The sequence below is a fragment of the Trachemys scripta genome, chromosome 7, assembly GCF_013100865.1.
Source record: "Trachemys scripta elegans isolate TJP31775 chromosome 7, CAS_Tse_1.0, whole genome shotgun sequence".
Taxonomy (NCBI): Eukaryota; Metazoa; Chordata; order Testudines; family Emydidae; genus Trachemys; species Trachemys scripta.
Genome location: NC_048304.1, coordinates 120,331,063 through 120,357,916, shown reverse-complemented (window position 1 = coordinate 120,357,916; position 26,854 = coordinate 120,331,063). Strand labels below are relative to the sequence as shown.

The window sequence follows — 26,854 nt, the reverse complement described above, 5'->3', positions numbered from 1 at the left end:
CAAGCAAGGCTCCCAGGGAATTGTTCCTGCCTGACCATGCCTATTGTTCAGGGCCATGAGCACATATTAAAGATAAAAGTGAAACCTCTCTTAAGCAAAGGGATTGGCAAAAATCAGTTGCCTACTACAAAGGATCTCTTTATGAAAAGTTGAAATGAATTCTACTGGAGATTTTGGAGATGTTTCTAAAGGAATAAGTGAGGAGACTGCCTACTGGAGATGCTCTTTAATGCAGGTGCCATTGTTCGAGAGACCCGTGGGCTACAGTTTCAGACACTGCCCTCCATTTATGCAGATGTAAATTGCAAAGAGAAGTAATGTGGCTGCAGTTTTGTGAAGGTGGTTTTGATCAATGTCTTCATCCCTGATTCACATGTGCAATCAGGAACTAAGCCTATGTTTTCATGGCAAAAAAGGTGTGGTTTTTACTTTGAGATAGCTATCCTCCCCAACTGGGATTGATCTTGACTAACTACATCAAGGCAAGTGCTCAAGTTAGCTATCGTGATGTAAAAATACATCTATTTTTGCTGGGAAGACATGGCCTTAGACATCAAAGCAGTATAAATTGCAGGTGGAAAATTGTGCCTGCGGTCATTTGTGCCCGCAAAACTGGAGGTCATGTTAAGAATGGAGTATGAACATTTGAGCCTTTAAAAATAAGATAAGGATGGGAAAGTGGAGTTAAGTGGCTGAAGATCTCTTCTCAGCTCTAACAGTTCTGCAGTTTGTTTGCAGAGTCTCAGATCTGTAAGGGACTGGTTTCCAGTGGAATCCTGGGCCGTTCAGTGTAACCTCGAACCCATGGACAGTATAGGCCGATATAGTTGCCATGGCGAGGGATGCGTTCGAAATGCATGGAGTAAAAATAGTTAATGCTAGTAATACAGCAAGGTGATTAGTCATCTGTCTAGTCTCATCAGATTCTGTTAACGACATTGGGGTTGGCTTTCTGAAGAAGGTGTCGTTTTGTGTCACTTTCACCTGTGTCAACCCGGGGATCCAGAATTGTCAGTAGACTTTAATCCATTGCCATGGACCAGTTGTTGCCTCCGTCCTCACCCTGGAAGCAGGTTATGTTACAAATACACCCATGCCCCAGAGCTGTGTCCTGTGGCTTCGCAGCACTCGGCTTACGGATGGCATAGGGAATACAGAGATGCGGCACAGGCACGGGCACCCTCTCTCTCTCCCAAACTCTAGCGTGGGATAGTACATTAGCTGGGCCCTCTGAATGCAGAGGGGTGACGCGGATAATTGCAGCCTTCGCACGGCCCCTGTGTGTTTGTTTCGGTCTCACGCGACGACAGCTACAGGGGTAATAAAAGGGTGTTACTGGGGGGAATGCAAACAACTGAGCGTGGTTGCACAGTGGATTTTCGCGTTCAGGGATCATGCATTTTCTGACTCTTCCTATGGAAATGGTGAATGTTTTACAAGGATGACTCTTTTTTTTTTTCCTCTGTGTCCTTGTACCAGGGTGGCTCAGCCATTAGGGGCTGGAGCTAGCCAATTCTGATGACAGAATGAGGCACACCTAGCAGAGGTCAGGGCGATGGCCCTACAAAGAGCCCCAGGAGGATGTGATGGAGAGGGGAAGCTCAGGAGATTGTAGAGAGACTGCAGGGGGCGTGCAAGACTCCGGCAGGGCCGGAGTCAGCAGGGGGGAAGCCACCAGGCCTACGGAGAAGGACAGACTGCTGGCGGGAGGTTCTGGGGGGGGCAGCTGAGCCTATTACCATCCATTTCTTCCTGGGATCAGAGCTTGGGGCCCCTCTCTTCAGAAGGGGGAATCTGCCCCCTCTGTAGCAGTATCCCCACCTCTTTAGCAACCTTTGCATGGGAGGGGGCTCTCAGGCGAGGGGTGCAGGAGGGAGAGGAGCATGGAGTTTAGTTCCTCTCTGCAGCACCAACCCCTTCTAGCTCCAGGGATATTCAAGCTTGGGCAGCATTCTCTGGATCCTCTCGTGGATACTACCAAGAGGGAGGCAGCCAATGGCAGCACAAGCCATTTTGCATTGCTGAGCCCATATGGCTCCCAGATATGGAAATCGCCACGTGCTCCAGAACTGCCTGGCGCAGCCCTTCGGCTCTGCTGCAGCACCACGGCCCTGCTGGCTCCGAGCTCCTGCTGCCCTCTCTGGGTAAAACACCTCCTGCCTGCAGGCTTTGCAGCCTCTGTCTCATTAGTGCTTGCGACTGCAGGGGTATGCTAATGTAACGCCGACAGACCCCGGTTGTCGGCAGGTGGGCTCGAACCTGGGACCTCATGAACTTAGTGCATGACCCTCTATAGGGGGAGGGATAGCTCAGTGGTTTGAGCATTGGCCTCCTAAAGCCAAGGTTGTGAGTTCAATCCTTGAGGGGGCCACTTAGGGATCTGGGGCAAAATCAGTACTTGGTCCTGCTAGTGAAGGCAGGGGGCTGGACTTGATGACATTTCAGGGTCCCTTCCAGTTCTAGAAGATAGGATAGCTCCATTTTATTTTACTGTGTGAGCTAACAGCCAACTGGCTGTAAAGCAGACTCATTTTATGTCTCTCCGTAAGTGGTCTTGGTGCCACTAGATGGGACAGAACACCACACCCAGGAGGTGTGTGGGTTACACTAAGGCCTTGGCTACACTCGTGGATTCACAGTGCTGCCGCGGCCGCGCTGTGAAGCGCGAGTGTAGTCGCGCCGCCAGCACTGTGAGAGCTCTCTCGCAGCGCCGCAAGTACTCCACCTCTCCTGAGGGGAATAGCTTGCAGCGCTGTGAGAGAGCGTGCAGCGCTGCAGGCGCTGATTACACTGGTGCTTTACAGCGCTGCACTCGCTGCGCTCGGGGGGGTTGTATTTTCACACCCCTGAGCGCAGCAAGTGCAGCGCTGTGAATTGCCAGTGTAGCCAAGGCCTTAGAGAGGGGGGTAATTTATACCTCCTTATACCAGCTGCTCCCTGTGGGGGTTGGGGGTGAAAGCCAAGGAAGGACAGGCCGCGCTACCAGGGGCTTCCGTTGGGACATCACCAGAGGTCCAGAGACACCCCTGTGCTCACAAAGGCAGCTGAGAACTCGCACATCCCTTCCCTGCTCCGGCCACCTGCCATTCCGAGCCTCCTTCCACCGGAGAAGAGGGGAAGGTGTAGCCATTTCTGCCTCCGCAGCCACACACACACACACACACACAGAGTAGTGAATTGCTGGTCTGCTGCGTTTGCACTATGACCAAAGGCCAGCTTGCTTGGATTAACACAGGTTCGGTTGCATAAATGTGTCTGGCTGTCTGATACGGTTGCACAAATGAACCTTAAACGACTTGATTTAATTTAGAGTTAGTTCCCAGGCCTTGACGCTTGAATTAAATTGAAGGAATTGGCTGAATGTTAAAACTCCATGGTGCAGGTGAAACCAGCCTTAATAATACAACATCCAGCACAGGCACACACACAAGAAAAAGGCAGTTTTGAAGACAACGTTGGCTGTTGTTATTTTGGGATGGAATCATGGCCGGTAACGTGTAGGACAATTGCTAATGTTCCCTGTGGTTTAGAAGCACCCTGTTCTCCTGCGTCTATGTAGTGAGTGTATAGCTCACTAGGCATAAGCACTATAGGGCTAGTGTAACCAGATAAGTTCACTCATTTGGTCTCTGAGTCAGTGTTATTATTCCCATTTTACAGATTGGGGAAACTGAGGCACTGAGGCAAAGCAGCCTGCCCAAGGTCACCAACTAGCAGAGCTGGGAGTAGAATGCAGGTCTCCTGTGCCCCACTACCGCACTCCATCCACTGCACCATCCTGGTTCCCTCACAGGCAGGGCCGGCTCCAGGCTTACCAAGCAGATGCTTGGGGCGGCCACTTTGGAGAGGGGCGGCACGTCCAGCTGTTCGGCGGCAATTCGGCGGACGGTCCCTCACTCCTGCTCGGAGCGAAGGACCTTCCACCGAATTGCAGCCGCAGATCGCGATCGCGGCTTTTTTTGTTTGTTTGTTTTCTTTGGCTGCTTCGGGCGGCCAAAACCCTGGAGCCGGCCCTGCTCGCAGGGATGCTGTGATGATCCATCTGTTAATGTCAAGTCCTCAGAGACGACAGTGACAAAGGCCACAGTGCTACTGAGATAGATAGGCAGAGTTAAACATCTAGCTTGAGTTAGGCATGATTGCCATAGCTTGGGTCTGGACACTTTGGGGGAGGTATGGCATCCAAATTGGGGTGTTGGGGGGGGGGGAGTCCAACCTGGCTCCAAACTCTCGTTCAAGACAATCTCTGTAAGAGCTGTGGGGCGGGAGGGAGGAATACTGCATTCTGCAACTATTGTCACTCCAACTGTGGAGTTGCTCATTGTGCTCCACTTGGGTATAACTAGGAGGAAGGGGATGCAGTTCAGGAAAAGGAACCTTTTAGTCTGAATGTCAGGAAGCATTTGCAATAGTCAGAGACGTACCTGGCCGCGGGAGAGTCTCCATAAGGGAAGTTTGGGAAGGGCCATGACTTGAGTCCTGTATAAACGCAGAAAGCCCTGAGGAGCAGTGCTGTATTAGCTGGTGGTGGGATGGATAAAATGGCCCCATAGGGCAGTTCCATCGTCATTTCTGTGAGTCCGAGACGATACTGTAACCCCAGTCCTAGAACGGGTTTCTGTCATCATTGCTTGTGTTTGCCTTTTGCAGCCCCTCATCACCCTAGAAAGCAGCGTCTCCTACACCTTCGCCACCGAGGGGACGAACACCATCACGGTGCAGGTCTCTGCTGGGAGTGCCCTCCTGCAGGACACGAAGGACATCGCCGTGCATGGTATGCTCCACCGACTGCAAGCAAAGCCCAAGCAGGGGGCAAGCGGAACCCAAGGGCCATTCAGAGTCCACCGGAAGAATGCAGGCAGGGGCTTCCCTATTGAATCTCAGTACGGGACAAGCCTGATTACCCAGGGACGGGGTCCCAGATTAGCAGGGCTTGACGTGTTTGGAGGATCCTCTGACTCCAGGGCCTGTTGGCCAGCTCCCCAATTGCAGAGGAGACCAGAGAGCAGGTTTGATTGAGGGAGGATCCCAAGACGGAGAGATTTGGCTAAAGCACATTAACAAAATCCATCTAGCAAAGCTCTTTAGTTAAATTGCAGCACCCCTTTCTCTGGGTCTGGGAGTCCTTCCTGGACTCTGTTATTTCCCAGGTTACTGGGAACTCCAAAAAATCAAGGCACTGAGGTCCAGATCCTCTAACTCCCATTGTAATCAAGTGGGTATTTGACATCAATGGGAGTTAGGACCTTAATACCGTTGAGGATCTGGGCCTAGGACTTCACAGTAAGATACATAACTATGAGCTTTATAGCTCATGTCTGCACTGCATGGGAATCCACACAGCACTTAATGAACTTCCGCAGTTCCTGCCTGCACTGGGCACAATACAAATCCTGGACTGGATTCACAGCGGGGTCATTCCAGAGTCCTGGTCAGGAATATGGAGGGGTTACCCCCAGGACATCACAGCCTTCTCTCCCTGTGCCACCCTCTGTTTTCATTATCCAGTTCTCCCCAGCTAACGTCAGGAACAGGGCCCTGCTCGGATAGCAAGGTTTTGAAATATGTGCGTGTCAGATGATGGAGGTTGCATTGAATGTTTGTCTCGTTCCAGTGATTACGTGTTAAATAAATGCTCATGTGGCTACTAGAAAGCTAGCTGTTGAGATTTAACAACCAGATAAATATGTATTTATCAACTGTGGAGCTGTGGAAATGCAGTGGATTTTAATAATCTGCTAACATGATTTAATAGCACACAGTTACTGTTAGCCTATGTAAGTAAATCTGTATTTAATCAGCCTCGTTTCAAGTGTGGTCAGAGGCACTGTAAATTTCTGGGAAATCATTGTCTTTGGAACTGGGAAACAAATTTCTTCAGGAGACGAATCCAACAGAGCTTGAATATGTGCTGAGTATCTGCAACCCACTGGGGAGAATATGTTAGAAGTGCCCCTCTGTGCCCAATACACAAAGGATCTTAGTCTTTGAGAGCAGTATCTAGCAAAGTGGAGCTCTTAAACTCAAGCTGTATTAGCTTATGCCTTTAGTGCTGGAGATCTCCAGTTTGATCCCTGGTATGTGAGCCAAGGAGGAAGATGTCATATATGCACCTGCTGTCTGGTTTTGGATGGACAGTTGGAAATGCTACACTGTTTGCATTGGTGAAGGGTGAAGCACTGGAGGCTGGGTTGAGTTCACTTTACAAAAGTCGGTTTCACTTTGGGCAGGTCTACACTTAAAAAGCTGCAGTGGCACAGCTGTAGCACTTTAGTGAAGATGCTGCTATGTCAGTAGGAGATGCCCTCCCGTCGGCAGAGTGCTGTCTACACCAGGGCTTAGGTCGGTATAACTGCATCTCTCGGGGGTGTGGATTTTTCACGCCCATGTGCAACGTAGTCATACCGAGGTTTGTAGTGGAGGCGTGACCTTTGTTTGCCTTTTAGTTTTTCTATCATGTGTGTTTTATTTAATAATGCTGCGGCACCTAAAAAGAAAGGACAGCACTTGCCATTAAAAACATGACAAGACCTGTGGTTTTTATGGCAACATCTGTGGCATTCCTCATTGATGCTATTGTCAAGTTAATTTTACCTGCATATTATAATACTTAGCTCTTTTATAGGCTTTGCATCTGTACATCTCAAAGCATTTTACAGAGAAGGTCAATATAATAGTCCCCATTTTACCAATGGGGAAACTGAGGCAAAGAACAGGGATGTGACTTGCCCAAGGTCACCCAGCAGTCCAGTGGCAGAGCAAGGAATACAATGCAGGTCTTCCAAGTCCCAGCCCCGAGACCACTCTGGGAAATTATTATTGACATTTTTTATTTGTATTGTGGCAGTTCCTAGAGTTGCTGACCAGACCTCAGGGCTCCATGGTGCTCTCACAGTACACACATGAATCACAAAATGCCCCAGAAGTCCCTGCTCCAGAAAGAGTTTATGTTTAATGTTGTGCGCTTCACCTGGGTTCTGTATACTAATTATGGAAACCTCCAGACATCATAATGGCTCAAATCCATCCCACCCTCCATAAGAACTCTGGTCTGAAATGCCCAGAGTCAACAAGCCAACCTGGAAACCAAAACCTCAAAAGAAAAGAAAATAGCCCACTCAAAATTCACACTGAGGAATGCCTTGCAGCATGGCGAGTGGATCCTCCGACGCTGGCCCTCAGGGACACAAGCTCTAGGTGTGGGGAAATCTGATTCCCTAACATCCTGGAAGAGCTTGTGTTGTGTCCTCCAGCAGTGGCTGGTCCTCTAGAGGATAACAACCTACTGCTGCTACCACCTAATGGAGTTATCCCTTTAGCTCAAGTGGTAGACATCTAGGCTGTGATGATGCAGGCCCCAAGTCCAAACACATACAAGGAATCAGTACATTCTGCAACTGAGGGAGCTCTGCTGTTGGCTGTGGAAAGCCGAATTCAAGGCCTCAAAGGCTGAGACATCCCAGTGCATCTTGTCAGACTTTGTGGTGCTGCATTAGAATTACAGAGCCACATGACAGCAGAGTGAGGGAGACAGTAGGGGGTCGTGGGCCAGGAAGGAGCAATACACATTAGATGAGACTTGAAAAGAGAGGATGAATCAGAGAGATACGGGGAGGCAGATCCAGAGGCAGGTGCTTGTGCCAACGGGGGTGGAGGGGGCGTTACAGTGCAGGCTAGAGGACCTTTAAAAAATTTAAAAGTTTGGGTACTTTAAAAACAATTTGTCACTGAAACCAGCCTGGGACACCCCCACCCTAGCTATCAATTAATTAGGAAGTCATTTCGGAGCGTCTTGTGAATAGCCTTCCCTGGATTTGTGTGTCATTAGCACTATTGGTGTCTGATTTACTGGGGTATTAACCATTCCCGACAACGTGCCAGGAGAACAAACAGATAATGGCTGCTTTTGGAAAAAAGCATTCCTGACAGTCAGCGTTTGCTCTGTGGAGCACAGTGCATGACAAGTGCAAGCGAACAAACCCATTTTGAGGCTCTGGCTCCAAATTTCATCCTGACCCTGCTTTACTTACCGGGCGGGCGCTTTGCAAGTGGCAGGCCAGAAGGTTAGATGTTCAAACCACAAACCCAAAGCACGATGAAGGGAGCATGTACTCCCCTCTCGTATCGCTTTCTTTACTCCTTTCTTTCCTTTTCCCTTTCCTCTGTAAAGTGCCATGGCATGCTACTGGAATGAAAGGCCCTTTATAAGTGCAGTGTGTTGTTTTGTCTGTGTATCTCTGTCCTGCAGTGTGAGGGTCTGTCTCTTTGGCTTTAAGATCCTTTGACAAAAGGAACTGTGGTCCTAATCCAAAGCCAGGGATGACAATGGGAGTCTTTTACTGACTTCCATGGGCATAGGATCAGGCCCTGTGTACTGTCTAAGTATTATTATTATTCTCTCTATATCCGCAGAGTATTTCCAGTCTCAGCTCTTGTCGTTTTCCCCTAATCTGGATTACCACAATCCTGACATCCCCGAGTGGAGACAAGATATTAGCAAAGTGATCAAGCGAGCTCTAATGCAGGTGAGTGCCTGGTTCCCATTCTCCTTCCCCAACAATGGAAAGGCAATTAAAATGCAGAGAGTTTCATAGCGGAATAGCAACAAAACAAAACAAAAAAGAGAAAAGGATGGGAAAAACAGCCATAATGAAGCCATCGTTTTGGAGTTGTCACCAGCAGCCTGTTAATGCGCTGAGCCATTGTAAAACAAAACACATTAGGGGATTTGTACTCAACATAATTACTACTATTAACGTTTCTATAGCATTTTTCAACCTTAAGTATCCCAAAGCAGTTTACAAACCCAGTATATTTGTAAAGTGGCTAATAGAATAAGATATTCCTTATTTCCTGTCTGTTGTATTAATTTAGGTGGGATATATGGGCCCAAAGAATCAAAGATGTTATCATAACCCAGACGCTGTCCACCATGAAACGGTTTTAAACAAGGTTCGGGGCTTCTCAGACAGAGACCTCAAGCTGCTTGGCAAACACACCATTAAAAAGCCCTTTCACCTTTTATTGAAGATACAGAAAAGAAGGAAAAACAGTTAAACGTGAAGTATTCAATAAGGCTGTTATTTTAACAATGTCCCTGGCTCTCTTTCCCTTTAGTTGGAGGGAGTCTTTAGAAGGGGAAAAAAAACCCATGTCTGACAGTCTTTTAGATGGTATTAAAGAAGGTAGTAGCTGTCTTGTGGAGGAAAAAAGAAGATAGTTGAGATGGGTTGAAGCTGTTGTTAATGTCTAGGGTTACCATACCTCCGGATTTTCCCGGACATGTCTGGCTTTTTGGGCCTCAAATCCCCGTCCGGGAGGAAATCCCAAAAAGCCGGACATGTCCGGGAAAATAGGGAGGGAGGGCCCGGCGGTGCGGGGCCGGGGGCCGGGGCCGGCGGTGCTGGGCCGGGGTCAGGCCGGGGCCAGCAGTGCTCGGCCGAGACAGGGCCGGAGCCCGGGACGGCGGAGCTCGGCCGGGGCCAGGGCCAGCAGTGCTCGGCTGGGGCCGGCGGTGCTCGGATGGGGCCGGGGCCGGGCCGGGCCAGGCCAGGCTGGGGCCAGGGCCGGGGCTGGGGCCAGGGCCTGCGGTGCTCGGCCAAGGCCGGGACGGGGACGGCGGTGCTCGGCCGGGGCCAGGGCCAGCGGTGCTCGTCCGGGTACGGCGGTGCTCGGATGGGGCCAGGGACGGGGATGGCGGTGCTCAGCCGAGGGTGCTCAGCCGGGGGCCGAGCCGGGGCTGAGCCGGGGCCGGGGGTGCTCGGCCGGGGGCCGGCGCCCCAGGGCCCAAGCCGAGCCAGGCAGGAGACGCCGGGGCCAGAGCCTCTTGGCCTGGGCCGGCCGGCCGCCAGAGATAGCCGCCGGCCAGGGGGGCCGGACTGGGCCCGCCGCACCCCGCCCCAGCCCCAGCCCCAGCTTACCTGCTGCCTCCCTGTTTCAGGCTTCCCGCGAACATTTGATTCGCGGGAAGCAGGGGAGGGGGAGAGGGAGTAGCAGGAGGCGGCGCGTTCAGGGGAGGGGGCAGAGTTGGGGCGGGGACTTTGGGGAAGGGGCGGGGTTGGGCGGTGCTGGGGGCGGGGAAGGGGCGGAGTTGGGGCGGGGGCGGGGCCCCGTGGAGTGTCCTCCTTTTTTAAAATTAAAATATGGTAACCCTATTAATGTCCGATCCCGTTTCTAGAAGATAAAACAAGACAAACGCACAAAAGTGGGAGAGCAAAGAACACCAAAGATAGAAAATGCAGCTTCTGTCTCTGGTGTTGATTCTTACTTGCAAGCTCACTGCTGGAAAAATGCAAGCCCAGCGCATGGTCTCGTCAGCCATTCTGAGACCTGGCAAACTTGTACCTGCATCAGGCTGCTTAGGGCATGACTTTTAGCCGCCTCTTTCTGGTCACAAGCTTACAGCAGTGTTGCAAAATGTGCACTCTTGGTGGGCTAAACCGGACTCTTATTAGCGAGAAGGAAGAAGGAGAGAGATAGGAAAGGGAAGAAATAAGGTAGGCAAGGAAAAGGACACATGGGGAGGTAGAGGCACATTTTAGGTGGCGTTTAGGATTCAGCTGGAGTGGGCGGAGGTGATCATCTGGGCCCCTCTCTCTGGGCTGGTCTGCTTAGGACGTCTCTCAGGATGATGAAGGCCCACGGTCCCAGGGGACAATGGGGGTGGCAGCCATGATTGCAAAGCTTGCTCCCGGAGCCAATTTTTGAGGACACCAAAGGGAAGTGGTGAGTGGAATAGTCGTATCCCCTCATTATCTTTTCCACTTATTAGACCTAATTTCTGACATACCAATGTTGGTTCATTGATTCCTGGCTGAACACTTTTCGTGTTTACCAAGTATGATCTTAGCACAATCCTTGGGTTACATGAGTAGGCCTTTTAGTTCGGATTAATTCAGGCTACATCTACACTACAGGGCGGAGTCGATTTAAGATACGCAAATTCAGCTACGTAAATAGCGTAGCTGAATTCCACGTATCGCAGCCGACTTACCCCGCTGTGAGGACGGCGGCAAAATCGACCTCTGCGGCTTCCCGTCGATGGCGCTTACTCCCACCTCCGCTGGTGGAGTAAGAGTGTCGATTCGGGGATCGATTGTCGCGTCCCAATGGGACGCGATAAATCGATCCCCGAGAGGTCGATTTCTACCCGCCGATTCAGGCGGGTAGTGTAGACCCAGCCTCAGTCTGTCTTGCCTTTGCACCTGGTCCCCATAACATCTGTTGTTATAGGTTCTTGTGACACTTCATGAACTTACACTCACTTTTACAGCTGAGTTCATAATTAGGGTAAATTGGTAGGCCCGGCTATCCCAGCAAGTCCCACACAGTTGTATAGTGTCGCTATGTGCTGTTGTGTTCCACTCCATAGGATGCTGCATATCAGTGCTAGGTCAGAAGATCTAATCTAATCTATCTATCTGTATTGGAATGAGAGAGATGTCTTTTCATCTGATATTTAGCCTCCTGTGGAGTGGAGCACATATCAACACTACACAACTGTTTGAGACAGGAAGTGAAGAATATCTCATCCTATTAAGACAGCAGGATGGGGAGGGACTTTATTGAGACAGAGTGTAACTAACCCTCATTTGGATTTTACCAGGACATTCTGAGCGAACACTCATGAATTCTTGCAAAAGCAATAAAAGTGGCATGGAATAATTAATGCTATCAGCCAGCCAGGGACTCTGTTTTTATGTCTCATCAGGTGATGGATCAAAGCAAAAATTCCTGATTGTAATGGGCTCGAAGCAAGAGAAACGTCGTGTACTTTTCCTTCACATTTATTTTCTGCTGTTCTTGGAAACAGAAAGTGATTTTTTTTTTACATTTTAACATTCCTATTTGCCGTTCTCACAGGCAGCAAAACTATATGGAAAATTGACAGTTGATGGAATTTCAGCAATTTAATTTTCACACTGTGAGAAAACGTGGTTCATTTGACGAAACAGGAACATTTTACCCCTTTACCAAATTCAGAGTCGCTTTGCAAAAAGAGACCGGCTGATTTTTTTCTGGTATTGCAAGCATCGGAAGGCGCAAAGCAAAATAGACATAATCTAAGAATACTTGTCTCTGTGTGTTATACCAATAGAATAAAAGCCAGCAGGATCTTATTAAGAGGGATAAGGCAAAGATGCCACATTTATTGTAAATATAATGATAAAGCAAAAGATAAAAGTAAACAACCTTGTTTGACTACTTATTCCTATCACTACTTATTCCTTATACACACACACACACATATATATAGATAGATTCATTCACACAGTTATTCATTCAAGTTCTGTATAGGTGTTATAGTTACCAGCCTAGAAGTTGCTCATGCCAAGTTACTGGCCAGGTATCTTGGTCATGAGGATGGAGCCGAGTCTGTGTCAGGTGCACCTGATGCTCCTGGAGGCTGTCAGCAGAACCAGAGACTCAAAATCCTCAATCTTGGGAGTCCATTCTTATATGAATTAATTCCTATGTTAGTCTATGGGAGCTGTTTCATCCTGCTGTTGCTGACTCAATCAGCAGATGGCACATTCCTGGGCACATTCCTGGTGGCTCCAAACTGTCCAAAGTTTGTGTTTCTCATCCTTCCAGGTGATGGGGTGAATCCCAGTTTACCCTCCGGGGCTTCTGGTGGTCCACTTGACACATTCTTCGGCCGATGGATACTCCCTTTCTAGGCTCCACCTCCCTAACCATTCATGTACATCAAGCATTCATCAACATACATTCCATAACTTAACCATATTTTAATTTACTGTCTCCACCTCTTTCGGGGTGTGTGCTAATTCATTTGAGACTCCCAGCCCTTTAATCACAGAGGGTGGGGGTCTAGGAGCCCTTGCTGTTACAATGAAGTGAAAGTCACTTAAGGGCTTATAGTGTTTGTTTACATTGTATCAGTTACTTCAAGAACAAAGTCAATTAACTTGTTTGTAAGTTTTACACAGTAATAAAGTATCTTTCACAGGATAGATACAATCAATGGTTTCTACAGACAGTAGCTTACAAGTTTTAACAGAAGACCCAAGAGATTTTTGTACTTGGTGAAACTGTTGGATTTTAAAGTGTGGAGGACAAATTATTGGGGGGGTCACTGTCACTTGGGGGAATCACTGTTAGTACCTTCTTTAATATCCCTACATGTGTCCTGTTGGGACCAAATATTCAGCTACAACCTCTGAGCTATGCTCATGCAACTACAAACGTGAGGGAGCACCCAGCCGACACAACTAGACAGCCATCTGTGCATGAAAATTAGGCAGCTGGGTGACCAGAAACCTGATCTGTAGGTGCATAATGGGTTCATACCCTCCTTTTCAGGTACCATCAGTTGTGTGTGCAGCAGTGGGTATGGTGAAACAGGGCTGCTTGGATCTGGGTTTTTGAATCAGCCTTTTATAAAGATAGGAGATGTGCAAAAATCTGGATATACTGTTGGTCTGTATTTAAACCTCGCAGAAGTTGGGTTCTTTGAATCCCTGGGTACGGTCAGGCCCATCCTTAGCTCTAAAGGTTAAAGAGGAGGAGTGGTTCTGTACAAGAGCTTCTGTAACAGGCCCTACTGAGTGGACATAGCAGCTCACTAGAGTTATGTCACCTATAAGAGAACCTGAGCCCCCCAGACAATGGGTAGGAGCTCGCTGTTCCCCACTTAAGTAGCTCTTCTGAAGGAAACAGAATGAAAGAACGGAGGGCAGGACCAAAAGGCACCGAGTGACCTTCTAATGCCACTGCTCACTCTCCTTCCTAGGTGACCGGTATCCTCGATGAGCAGATTTTGGTGGCGGTATTTCCTGGCCTGCCCACCTCCGCTGAGCTCTTCATACTACCCCACAAAAACACAACGGAGAGGAGGAAAGGCCATGAAGGCGATCTGGAGCAGGTAGCAGCACAGAAGGCAGCTAAGCTCAGAGAACACCTTGCATGGACACACACCACACACAGAGTGGTCCTGGGGCTTTTACGTTTCTCTAAAAGAAGTGCTGCCGTTCAGCTGCAGCTATTGGACGTGAGGCCTGTCCCACGTTCAGATAGGCCCTCGCCCAGATGGGGAGTCTATGCAGCACTGGAGACCACTTCGAGCGAGCTTGGGGAACTGGGCACGGAGACCCCTACATGTCTCATTAAGCAAGGCCATTTTTAAAAGAAAAAATAGGCTTTCCCAATGGCTTGTTGAGAGATGCAAAGGAAGCTGAGCTGCGTAACCTTTTTCATGCCATGGTCCATAGCGCCCCCAGTGGCGAGACCCTGTTACAGTAGCGCCTCCCACCGGGCCCCACCCTCTCCATTGCGGCCTGAGGACAATACCCTACCCACCTGACAGTAATGGAAGGAGAGAGGTCAAAGCCATGAGATAACATACTGAGAGGCTCACTAAAAATAAATCAGGCTCTTCCGCTTGCGTATCACTGGTACGAGACCTCTTTATTCTGCAATAGCAATCAGCGCATGCCAACTATATTGGGAACTTACAGCAGCCATCCATTTAGATAAATAGGTAATTACGGTGATGAATAGGGACTGCGATGTTCAGGCAAGAGGAGAGTTAGAAACAGCAGCGCCAGGCTGCGAAAGCTTTCACGCCAGGATTACTAAGTGATTAAATCAGCTCTTCAAAAGCACACAGAGTGAAATGCTGCAGCAGAAAGTGTTCTCCGGTGCACCACTGGTGTACGGGATATACAGCACAAGCTTCGTGGCAGGCATCCCACAGCTCGCTCGCTCTGCTGCAACTAGGCATTAGGAAACTTGGAGGACCACAGAGAATCTTTAGAAGCTCTTGTTACCTGCTGAGCAAAGTCATCCCTGTGAGATGACACTAGCTGATTGAAAGCCAACCAGGTTGTTCTCGTAAGCATGTAGCTCAGTGAGCCTAAGGGATGCAGGAAGGCGTGTTTGGAAAGCCGTGTGTGGGGATCCTCCTGACTTCGGTTGAATTTTGTCCTAGAGGGTAGGGCCACGTGCAGTGCCGCAGAGATCTCAGGTTTCTGTGAGTTCTGCTTCCATTGCAACACAATGATCTGTGCGCTGTGACACCACCCCATGCTGGACTGCCTGCCCACAAGGAGCGTGCACTCTGCGGCCCCCCATCATTCGAGCAGAGGGAGTGGGTTGGGAGTTAAACAGCCTTCAGAACTAGATCCCACCCCTATTTTAACAGGAGCTGCAGGCCTGGAAACAGGGGGGAAAGGAGAGGCTCCAGGCTGGCCCACTGGTCTAGTGACCCATGGTCTGATCCAACCTCCATTGAGCTCAATTAAAAGGTTCCCAGTGACTCCATTGGGCACTGGATCAGGCCCCAAGAGTGTTGATTGGGAGAAAATGAGGGGGATCCCAAAGGATTTTCTTCCTACCCAAGTCTAGCTTTCTTGTGATATATAGGAGGGCAGATTAGATGATCTGGAGTTCCCTTCTGGTCTTAAACTCTGGGACTCTATGATTCTTGATTTCCCTTCCAGTAAAAACATCATAGCACACTCCTGGGGCCTTAACATTCCACCTTTCCTGCTGGGAGAATCACATGGAACAATACTGAGTTCCTGCAAATGCCCCCCGCCACTCTCCCTGCTGCGGGACGGGTTAGGTTTTAGCCTTCCGGAGACTGCATACGTCCCAAGAGGTTCTGTGGTGCTGGTACTATTGTCCATTTTGACCCCACATATCTCTGATTGGTTCACCAGGTTGTTGAACTCCTCTTTAATGCTCTCAACCAGAACCTGGTCCAGTTTGAGCTGAAGCCTGGCGTCGAAGTCATCGCGTACGTCACTCAGTTGACGTTAGGTAAGTGTGGAGTCCCACGTAAGTTGTGCTTCCCCCATTACTTCTCACGGGAGCAGGGACACAGACCAGCGCGCTACTGGCATATAAATAGATGGACATTGGGAAAAGAGGAGAGTTTCTCAGTCATTCAGGCTCTGGCAGAGGAAGAACAGAGGCTGGCAATTGCTGTGATGTGGGATCACGGGTTCAGGCCCACGTCTAATCAGAACCTCCAAAGAACTTCCCCTTTGTAACATGTAACCCCCCTCCTTTAACTTGTTTCCTTCCTCAAAGCTTCTCACAATAAGCTGATACCCTCCCAGCCAAGGCGGGGCTAGATCAGCGAAACTCTCCCTCCTTGGCCGGAAGCGCGTTCGCATAACCTTTGAGGGGGGAGACGGTTTAAAGAAGAGGCATAAAACGTTGGAAGGGGGATGTTCTTCAGAGGTGCCTGATCAGCTTCAGAGCTTGCTTCCACCACCCCAACCCTCTCCCGTGACTCTAGGTAGCTCAGCTGAAGAAGAGAAAGAGCTGATTAAACCTCACGTTAGGCAAATGGCTTGGTTAGGCGTTTGCTCCATTCCATGAAGAAACCCCACACTGTGATAAGAAGCTGCAGGGGCTCTAGGAATGGTTCCCTGGTCTTCATGGTTAGACCCTGAATTTAACCTTCTGCAGGTGGTTCACTGGCCCTTGCCTTCCAATCTGACAACAGAGCATCTGCCTACCCTCAGTTCTTGAAGCATCTGAACCATTTACCTCTGTCAGGGAAACACTGTAGTCCAGTGGATAGAACAGAGGCCTGGGGTCCTCCTGGGCTGTAATCTTAGCTCTGTCACAGACTCTCCGTATGACCATGGGCAGGTCACCTTGCCCAAAACTTTTGCATCCCTAACTGGACACCCTTCGGGTCTGAAGCACTCAACACCCACAACTTCAATCATAGCCAATGGGAGTTGGGGTGCTCTGTGCTTCTGAAAATCAGCCCCAAGGTATCTTCAGGTGGGGGCCCAAAATCTGAGACATGCAAAGTCTGCTGCCGCTTTTTAAAATGTGAGAGGTAGTTGCTCCGTGCCTCAGTTTACCCACTTATAAAAATACCATCATTGTGAGGCTTAGTTAATTAATGCATTAATATCTGTAAAGTGTTTTGAGACACTCAGACGAAAGATCTTTTATAAGGCCCTGATCCCGAGCCCAGGGAAATCAGAGGGAGCATTTACATTGACTTCCATGGGCATTGGATCAAGCCCTTATTGCAAATTAGAGCTGGGTGAGGATGAAACGCTTATTGCTAATTAGACGTGGGGGCACTGAGGAGGGGGAGAGAGACCAAGCCACTCAAGAATAGCCCATAGCCTCTGTGGTTAGGGGCACTCGCGTAGAGTGTGAGAGATTCAGGTTCCAGTCCCTGCTCTGCTTGATTCAGACCAGGGACATCAACCTGGGACTCCCATGCCCCAGATGAGTGCTCCAACAGTTGGAGTCTCTCTCTTTGGCTTTGTCCAGAAATTCCATGTTGGACCTGAGACCCCCTTCCCCATCGAGGCTGATGCAGTCACGTGAAAAGTTTAGATTTCGATAAATCATCATTTTCCAACCAGAAAACATTGCCCCCCAAAATTCCCAGCCGGTTCTATTCTCGCTATAACAGTCCTACACAGGAAGCTGCTGCTCTTTCAATGAGCATGGAACTCAGGAGAGGGAAATCTCGGCATCTGGCGGAGGAACACGTGCCCTGAGAGTGACCCATCTCTACAAATTAGCCCTCATTAAGATTAAGCACTGGCTATCCATCTCCATCTTCACACAACGTCATCATGCGTCCCCTCCAATCCTCGGCAGTCCTGCAGCCCACTCTGCCGTGGCACTCTTAGCCAGAGATGAAAGGCCGGAGACCTTTTAGCTTTTGCTCTTGCTGACCATCCCTTGCAAGTACCTGGCCAGGTCCGACGTGCAATATCTCAGTGATCCCATTAAAGGAAATGGGGTTCCTGGTTCCCGTTGAGTTTGTCCAGTAGAATAACGGGATTCACATTCCTCATTCATGAAATGTTCAGAGAACCAAGAACTGACTTAGACCATGGCTTGTGACCTCTCTCCAAGCTACTGCCTTAGGTGACCATAGGTGGCAGTGGGCAGCCTGACACTGGTTAATTTAAGTCGTTGAGATTGCTTTTATTAGGAAGCAAATTCCTTCTCGGTGGTATAAACGTAAGGCTCCACAACAACAAAAAGCCCCTCTCAGACTGTTCCCTCTGGGGGAGACCCTGATGGTCAGGGGTGGACAGCCGGTTAGAATTAAAGGGTCAAATCTGTACCCAGATCCCCAAGTTCAGGATTCAGTATTTGTTATAAATACTGCAACTGAAAAATTCAGCTCCAGGTGAAGATTGTGGACAGCCTTCCAGCCTCCCACAATCTAGGGTTGTTTGGGTCTGAGCTTTTGCTCCAGATCCCTCCCTCTACAGCGTTTAGATTCAGGAGCTCCAGCCCTTTTCCAGGAATGAGAGTCTGAGCCGAGCTTTCCGCAGGCTGGGTGCTTCCGTGAAAGTCAGTGGGAGTTCTGAGAACAGGATGCCGGCAGTATCAGCCCCTTTAAGAATCAGGGCAGGGACCATGAGTGGCTTGGTCGGTGTAGACTCCTCCATGTCTATGGTGCTATATAAGCAATGGAGAGTTGTAATAATGAACCCGGATCAAATGTTCTTTGCAGGTCCAGGAAAGTTCATCTGCTACTTAAAATCATTTGCAAGAAGCTAAGTGCTGGGATTAAACTCAGGAGTTCTCAATTCCAGTCTTGCGCACTGACATCTAGGTCATGAGAATTCTGCCCCAGACCAGCGGTGGGAGCAGCTACCCACACAAGGCACTCCGTACATTCTATTACAGTGCTTCTCAAAGTCGGGCCGCCGCTTGTTCAGGAAAAGCCCCTGGTGGTCTGGGCCGGTTCGTTTACCTGCCACGTCCACAGGTTCGGCCGATCGTGGCTCCCACTGGCCGCGGTTCGCCGCTCCAAGCCAATGCGGGCTGCCAATGTGGGAAGGGCGGCCAGCACGTCCCTCGGCCCGCACCATTTCCCGCAACCCCCATTGGCCCGGAGCGGCAAACCGCAGCCAGTAGGAGCCGCGATCGGCTGAACCTGCAGATGCTGCAGGTAAACGAACCGGCCTGGACCACCAGGGGCTTTCCCTGCACAAGCAGCAGACCGGCTTTGAGAAGCACTGCTCTATTATAAACCGCCCAAACCATATCAATAGAGGTGGGCCAGTGCTGCAAACTGCTGTGGAATTTGGGAAGCAGCAGGGGGCTGTTTGGTTGGAGGGGTTTTGCTCTGGGCTCATCTCCAGCATAAGCTAACACAATAATAACATCTCAGCACCAGTTTTATAGAATCACCCTTCAAAACCTTTATGCTTCTGCTCCAGCCCCAGTGAAAGCTTCAAACGAGACAGCCCGAAGAGTTAACATGGGAGCAGTTAGTTTGTCTGAGCACAGCCTGCTTCTGCCTTGTTATCAGGAGCTGTTACAGGGCAGCGCCAGCTCAAATAGGAGCTTCTCTTTCGAAGGCAGGGGAATTGATTTATCTCATACCAGCTGGATTTGCTCAAACAGCATGTCCCACGCAGCAGAGATAGGAAAGCACGTGCTGCAAAGAGAGAACCAGGTTCGGCTGCCTGGTGCTGTCAAGGCTGATTCCCCACTTTGGCACTTCGAGTGCGGAAAGTGGGGACCCGCAAGGACACTAAAATTAATACTGGCCACTCCAGGCTTGTATTAAACTCCCAAGGTTACAGCTTTTCTCTAATCTTGGCTAGGTAGATGCTGCCACCACCCAAATGCAAAACCCCTTGGAACTCAGGAAGGCGCATATGGGGTACCCTCAAGCCCTTTCACACACAGCCCCTCCAGGGAGAAGCTGAGAAAGGAAAACAAAGAAATCAGCTGTTGCCACCAGCTAATTAAAAACATGTGCACAAAGCTCTTAGGACACCAAAAATCCAATCCTGTTCTTAAAAAAATTGATTAAAAACAAAAAGAAAGAAAATACATCTGGCTCTTAGGCTTTTACTAGATTTAAAAATCCCACTTACAAAAATTAAACATCGAGAATAACCTTCTTGAGGTCCAGCTTAAAGGTTACAAGCAAAACAAAAGCATTGGGGTTAGCACAGAGGAGTCCACGAGCCATAAGAAATAAACCTAATCGCGTCTAATCTACTTGCATATCTGGGTTTCCAGATAAGCAATCTCTAGGTATGATTCTGATGATTTCCACACCTGGCTTCAGCTTCTCACAGCATAACTGCTGCCCTGTTCCCTCTTCCCCGGAGAACAACAACAGACACAAAGGGAAAGTTTTTTCCCAGTTTTAAAAAGTTCTAGCCTTCCCATTGGCTCTTTCGGTCAGGTGCCCACTCCCTTCCTTTACCTGTGGACTGTTTAACCTTTTACAGATAAAGCAAATAGAGAACAGCTACTAACAGGGATTACATAGCTAACTGGCTGGCTCAGTGTCCATAAAAAGGAGCTACCCCACCCCCCTTCATTTATCAAAGGTACCCAGACCCCTCTAGTTAATGACTTCCCAATATAATTGTCTGCCCTTTCTCTTTGCAGCACCTCTCGTGGATTCCAGCACCGGGCACAGCAGTTCGGCGATGTTGATGTTGTTGTCTGTGGTCTTTGTCGGCTTGGCTGTTTTTTTAATCTACAAATTTAAAAGGTATGTTGGGACGCTATCCAGGGAGGCAGCTGTTTCCAAGGAAGCCTGGCAAAGGGATGCTGAAAATTCGGAGTTTAGAGCAGGAGAGCCGCGTTCCTTGGTATGGGGGTCTAGGATTGAATGACGGACAGGATTTGGGGCCAGAACCTCCTTTGACCTGTATAGTTCCCTTGTCTTCCGTGGAGCTGTGTCAGTTTCCATCAGCTGGAAATACAGCCTCTTAGCTTCAGTGCAGCTACCCTGATTTACGTCAGCTGAGTCTGTGATCCACTGCAGTCAGTGGTGCTCCACCTGTTTACCCCAGCTGAGAAGCTAGCCCTTGGCTTAGACTGATTTAGGATTCTCAGTAATGTAATTACCCTCCCCTCGCCAAAAAGATGAAATGTGCTTGTCTGCAAGGGCTGTGACAGACGCTGGACTTGCTGCCACATTTCCAGTAGGCCAGGCAGTCGAAGCTACTGCCAAGTGGACAATGACTTACCCAGGTACGAGGTGCACAGACAGTACATCCAAAATATGGCCGCCCATTAGGATTGCCGACCTGCAGTGTTCTGCTGTGATTGGACAGTTGGGATCTAGTGGCGTTTTCTTATCTTAGCGATGATGGACAACGATTTACATAACAGGGCGGGGGGAAGGACAAAGGATAACCTGAGGTTTTGCCAGCTCAGTTTTGCACCTCTTTGCACTTTGCATTGGCGTTCACACTTACAAAAAGCAAGGGTCAAGCAAGCATCTCCCAAGGGGGTAGCGTTTTACAGCCGCTTTGCACAGGTGGAGGCACAGGAGAATCAGGCCCTTGATATTTGTTTCCTGTTGCTGCCTGGTCCCAGGAGATGAGCTTTGTCTCCACATGTTGCTCACCACAGTTAATCCCTGTATTCAGCCTGAATGCAATGTAGTCCCTCCCCTGCCGAGTGCTAGCATTAGAATGCAGAAGCCCTCCCTTGAGCAGTGTACACATGATGTTGTGGGAGCCAGTGTTAATCACCCTCTGTTACTTCCACATCACGTCTGCCCTGCTCTCAAATCAACAGATGATTTTTTTTTCCCCACGTAACTCACTGTGAATGCTCATTGGGACCTGAAAAATCAAGTTGTGTCTTGCATCAGCGCTAGAGATGGGCTTGAACCAGGACCCGAGTTTGAACAGCCCTCAGTGTAGAGGGCCCGGGGCTGTTCAAAATCCAAATTCAGCGGATCATTCGGTATCCGTCCATAACGTGGAACCTGCCACCATCTCCCACAGCTGTCGTGACCCGACAGGGGAGCTTGTCTGTGTCTGACACGCAGAGAACAGATACTTCCATGTTAAGTGCGAAGGTGCCAGAAACAGACTTTAATATAAACACCCCGTTCCCGAGCAGCAGTCAGGACATGCGTTGTGTCCATTATACTCTGCTGTCTCAAGTTATCAAAGAAAACTATGGGACAAGTGTGATTTGTTTGCTGAATGGCTGCCTAATAGGGATGCGTCTTAGGCAGGTGGAGCTTCTTAGGGTAATCTTTGCACCCAGTAAGGTTCCTGCCGTGTTAAATGTGCTGCATACCCAGATCCAGCCCCGCAGCTGTCTGTAGTGTACTGGAACTACAGATTAGATCTGATTTTTTGATTCCAGGCATGAACACGTTTTAAGCTTCTAACTCCCAAACCAGAGCCTCTCTCTCTGACTGTTCTTCGGCACCATGTAAGGCTGTGCCTTATAAGGCATTACTGGGTTATAGACTGCCTGGGGTCTCGAGAGTGGAAAGCGGTCACTCAGAGGGGCCTGGACTATACGCTCCAAATTGAAATCAATATCGTTGTACTTATACAAAGGAAAAGCCGCTCGTTTCTGAGCTTTTTAAATTGGAATTGGCTGGTACCATTGCCTAAGGGCTTGATCCAAAGCCCACTGAAGTCAATGGGAATCGAGTGCTCTGATCCTACGTCCCTTGAAGTGAGTGGGAAAGCTTCCATTGATTTCAGGAGAGTAGGATCAAGCCCTTTGTGCCCAGGTTTTTCCTCTGCTCAGATGCAGCGTTTCAGCCTCCTACGCTTGTCAAGTTGATAGCACAAAGCCACTTCGCTGTTCCTCTCTGCTCCCGCGCTGTGATGAAATGCAGCTTGCCAATGGAGTGCCGGCCCTGTTCCTGTGCATGGGATGCTATTCCAGGGACAGAGGCGCAGTGAGATGACACCTCTGTCCTAGAATGTGGGCACCAGAGGCTGGACGTCTATCGAACCTTCCCCTCGGAATGATGCAAAATCCCAAATCTTTCCTCCCTGGCCTGTGGCCCCACATGAGGCTTTCTGATCGAGTTGTGTCTGGGGCTTTGTAAAAGGGGAGTGGGTTAGTAAAGAGGAGTCAGTACTCGGGGGCTGGAGCACCCATGGGAAAAAAAATAGTGGGTGGTTAAATCAGAGCTTGTTAAACGGGTTCTAGGACTACGTTATTAGCTGCTTCGTCCAAACCAACACACGCCGCTGCAAATGACAAAGGTTGGGATGAAATCCGGAACCCTGAGTGCCGGGTCACGGAGCCGAAAACAAGCTCAAACCCCAAGCCCGTTGCCTCTTTGGCTTAGAAATTAAAGCATGCTGTCGATGGAGAAATGGGCGTAAGGTAAATGCTCGTCTCCCACTTCCTCCGAGCTGTCGGTCCGTCGGCAGTGTGTACTTTTCTGATTCGCTAGAATCACTGTCTGAATACCGAGCTTCTGTTTAGAGAAGGGGGGAGCATGTGGCTGCATGAATTTTTAATTCTGCCAATGTATAGAATTGGCATGCCGCTGGCTTCCACGCAGCCTCCTTATTATGGGTCCGTAATTCATAGACTCAGCAGACGCGTTAGAGATCCCTGCTGCAACCTGTTCTCCCAGCTTGGAACCCTGGCTGTGAAAGGAGTGTGAGTATGTGGAGCTCACCCATTACAGGGATCAGAGAATCATAGGACTAGAAGGGACCTCGAGAGATCATCTAGTCTAGACCCCCGGACTCATGGTAGGACTGATTATTATCTAGACCATCCCTGACAGGTGTTTGTCTAACCTGCTCTTAAAATTTCCAATGATGGAGATTCCAAACCTCCCTGGGCAATTTATTCCAGTGCTTAACCCCCCTGATAGTTAGGAAGTCTTTCCTAATGTCCAACCTACACCACCCTTGCTGCAATTTAAGCTTCTTATCCTATCCTCAGAGGTTAAGGGGAATCATTTTTCTCCCTCCTCCTTGTAACAATCTTGTATGTAGGTGAAAACTGTTCTCATGGCCCCTCTCAGCCTTCTCTTCTCCAGACTAAACAAACCCAATGTTTTCAATCTTCCCTCATAGGTCCTGTTTTCTAGACCTTTAATCATTTTTGTTGCTCTTCTCTGGACTTTCTCCAATTTGTCCACATCTTTCCTGAAATGTGGCACCCAGAACTGGACACAATACTCCAGTTGAGGCTGTTTCAGTGCATAATTATTACTTCTCGTGTCTTGCTTACAACACTCCTGCTAATACATCCCAGAAGGATGTTTGCTTTTTTTGCAACCGCGTTACACTGTTGACTCATATTTAGCTTGTGATCCACTATGAGCCCCAGATCCCTTTCCGCAGTACTCCTTCCTAGGCAGTCATTTCCCATTTTGTATGTGTGCAACTGATTGTTCCTTCCTAAGTGGAGTACTTTGCATTAGTCCCTATTGAATTTCATCCTGTTTACTTCAGACCATTTCTCCAGTTTGTCCAGATCATTTTGAATTATAATCTATCCTCCAAAGCACTTGCAACCCCTCCCAGCTTGGTATTGTCGGCAAACGTTATAAAGGTACTCTCTATGCCATTATCTAAATCACTGATGAAGATATTGAACAGACCCAGAACTGATCCCTCCCGGCGGGACCCAACTCGTTATGCCCTTCCAGAATGACTGTGAACCACTGATAACTACTTTCTGGGAAGGGTTTTCCAACCCTTATGCACCCAACTTATAGGAGCTCCATCTAGGTTGCATTTCCCTAGTTTATTTATGAGAAGGTCATGTGAGACAGTATCAAAAGTTTTACTAAAGTCAAGATATACCACGTCTACTGCTTCCCCCCCATCCACAAGGCTGTTAACTTGACAAAGAAAGCTATCGGGTTGGTTTGACATGATTTGTTCTTGACAAATCCATGCTGACTCTTACTTATCACCTTATTATCTTCTAGGTGTTTGCAAACCGATTGCTTCATTATTTGATCCATTATCTTTCTGGGTACTGAAGTTAAGCTGACTGGTCTGTGATTCCCTGGGTTGTCCTTTTCGTATAGATTGGCACTATATTTGCACCTTTGGGGGACTCTGAGGGCAGATGTGTGATGGGATAATGCAGAGGGGTTGTTTGTGTGTGTGGATTTGTTTTCTCCCTGGTTCCCAGAGGCAGCTGGAGGCTCTTTTACACACACACACACACACACACACACACACACACACACACACACACACACACACACACACACNCACACACACACACACACACACACACACACACACACACACACACACACACACACACACACGATTTAAGACAGTAACTTTCCTACTGCTGCTTCCTTTGAAAACAGAGCTGAGGTTCCCTGGAGCTACATCTGGAGTGTTCTGGGCCCTTTGATCCTAACTGGAGTTTTCCTGTTCACTCTCAAACCTTGATTGGACTGTTCAGGCCCCTTTCAGGGTCTCGTTCCCTTCACCCGACGGATAGAGCCTTCTCCTACCCCTTATCCATTGCTGGAGAGTTTTGCACCGTCTTCCTGGTGTGCTCTTCCCCTTCATCCCTTGCTAGACTTGTTTGCACCCTTACACCTGGTTAGGTCTATTCTATTCTTCCCCTGCCTGCCCATTTACCCTGCTTGGTACATTCTTTGTCCATTATTATTGGCAGAAATTCTTGGGTATAGTTGGTGGCTGTTGTTTTATTCTCCAGACCCGAAGCTGTCACTGGTGGTGGTGGTGGGAATCTCTGGACTGTATTGGTTGGGAAAGCAGCCTCCAGAATACGAAGGGAATGTAAGCCATGCAGGGCTGTTTACCTGAGTCTGCAGACAGCCTAAAATAATAGCTCACAGGTGGGAGCCTCCCAATCATCTCCGCAAAGGGTGGACACCAAAGCCTCATGATGAGTATTGGCCTGTAAACACCGTTAACTCTTCTGCTGCCGCTCAAGGCATGCAGTGAACAATCACAGAACTGCGATGTGTGGACTTTGCTGTAGAATAGAGACGCATTTTATATTTTTAAGTGATAGCCTCATGAGCCGAAGCTCACCTTTCCCTGCCAGGTGTTCGGTGAGCCCTGTTCCTTATCAGTGCGTACCCAGGCTGAGCAGAGTGGCTGCACTTAGCAGAGGTTGCTCTTTTTCTCCCAAAAGAGATGGGGAAAGAGAGTGTGTGAGGGGCTTGGTCAACACTTGAAAGTTAGAGGCATGTGAGAAAGCCACACTCCTGACCGCCCTAGCTCTGCTGCCATGATCCCCAGTGCAGACGCAGCTACGTCAACAGGAGAGTACCACTAGTGGAAACCCTCCTGTTGGTGTAAGCTGTGTCTACTCTGCCGGGCTATGCCAAATCTCCATAGGGAAGACACACCCTGAGAGAGAGAGAGAGAGCGTGGGAATTCAAGAGGAGAACATGAACACTTTTCACTTCTCCTGAACATGACAAATGTATCCTGATGTCTGCTGATAACAAAGAAATGTCAAGTTAACGTGACAGCACCGGAGATTTGGAGCCAGAATCTCACGGGTGTAAATCAGCACAGATCTAGTGAGGCCAACAGGGCCGAGACAATTTACACCCGAGAGGATCTGACTCGTTTTGGCACATTCGGCAGCAAAGAAGTTAACATCCAGAGGTGGCCCTTGACAGAGCCTCCTTTAAAGCCATCAGCTGTTGCTCTGCCTTATCCCTGGAGTGGCACGAATGGGGTCCTTTCAGAGGGGTGGGTTGTCTAAAAGCCAGCCCCCGGGAGGGAACTACACACAAACCCCACTAACAAGCTCTGGGATCCAAACGCTGTTCCTATGGTTCTGAAATGGCCAGCGCTTCTAGGGCTCCTCCACTCTTCAGGCAGGTCACTTATTTCTCCATGCTTCCCCATTCCTCACCTGCAAATGGAGGATAATAAAACCGTTCTTCTGCCTTTTCCCTCTCTTATCCATTCTGATTAGTAGCTCTTTGGGACAAGGATCATTTCTTACTATCCGTATGTGCAACACCTAGCAATGGAGCTTGGTTGAATCCTCCAAGTGCTACCAGAATCCAAAGGATGATAATTCATTGGTCAATCACTAAAGAGCCAACATACTCTCCAAACTACGTCACATCCTGCCAGGTGCTAAACACCCCTGAGAGGTGCTGGGT

General features: G+C 49.1%; 1 protein-coding gene across 1 annotated transcript in view; it reads left to right on the top strand.

The window, feature by feature from the left end:
- SORCS3 (sortilin related VPS10 domain containing receptor 3) overlaps window positions 1-26,854 on the top strand; it is a 461,180-nt gene that overhangs the window by 430,095 nt on the left and 4,231 nt on the right. The window contains exons 21-25 of the mRNA XM_034776996.1: window positions 4,651-4,774; window positions 8,413-8,525; window positions 13,754-13,885; window positions 15,684-15,783; window positions 20,383-20,488. Of these exons, the coding sequence (XP_034632887.1) occupies window positions 4,651-4,774; window positions 8,413-8,525; window positions 13,754-13,885; window positions 15,684-15,783; window positions 20,383-20,488 (575 nt within the window). The remainder of the gene's footprint in view (window positions 1-4,650; window positions 4,775-8,412; window positions 8,526-13,753; window positions 13,886-15,683; window positions 15,784-20,382; window positions 20,489-26,854) is intronic.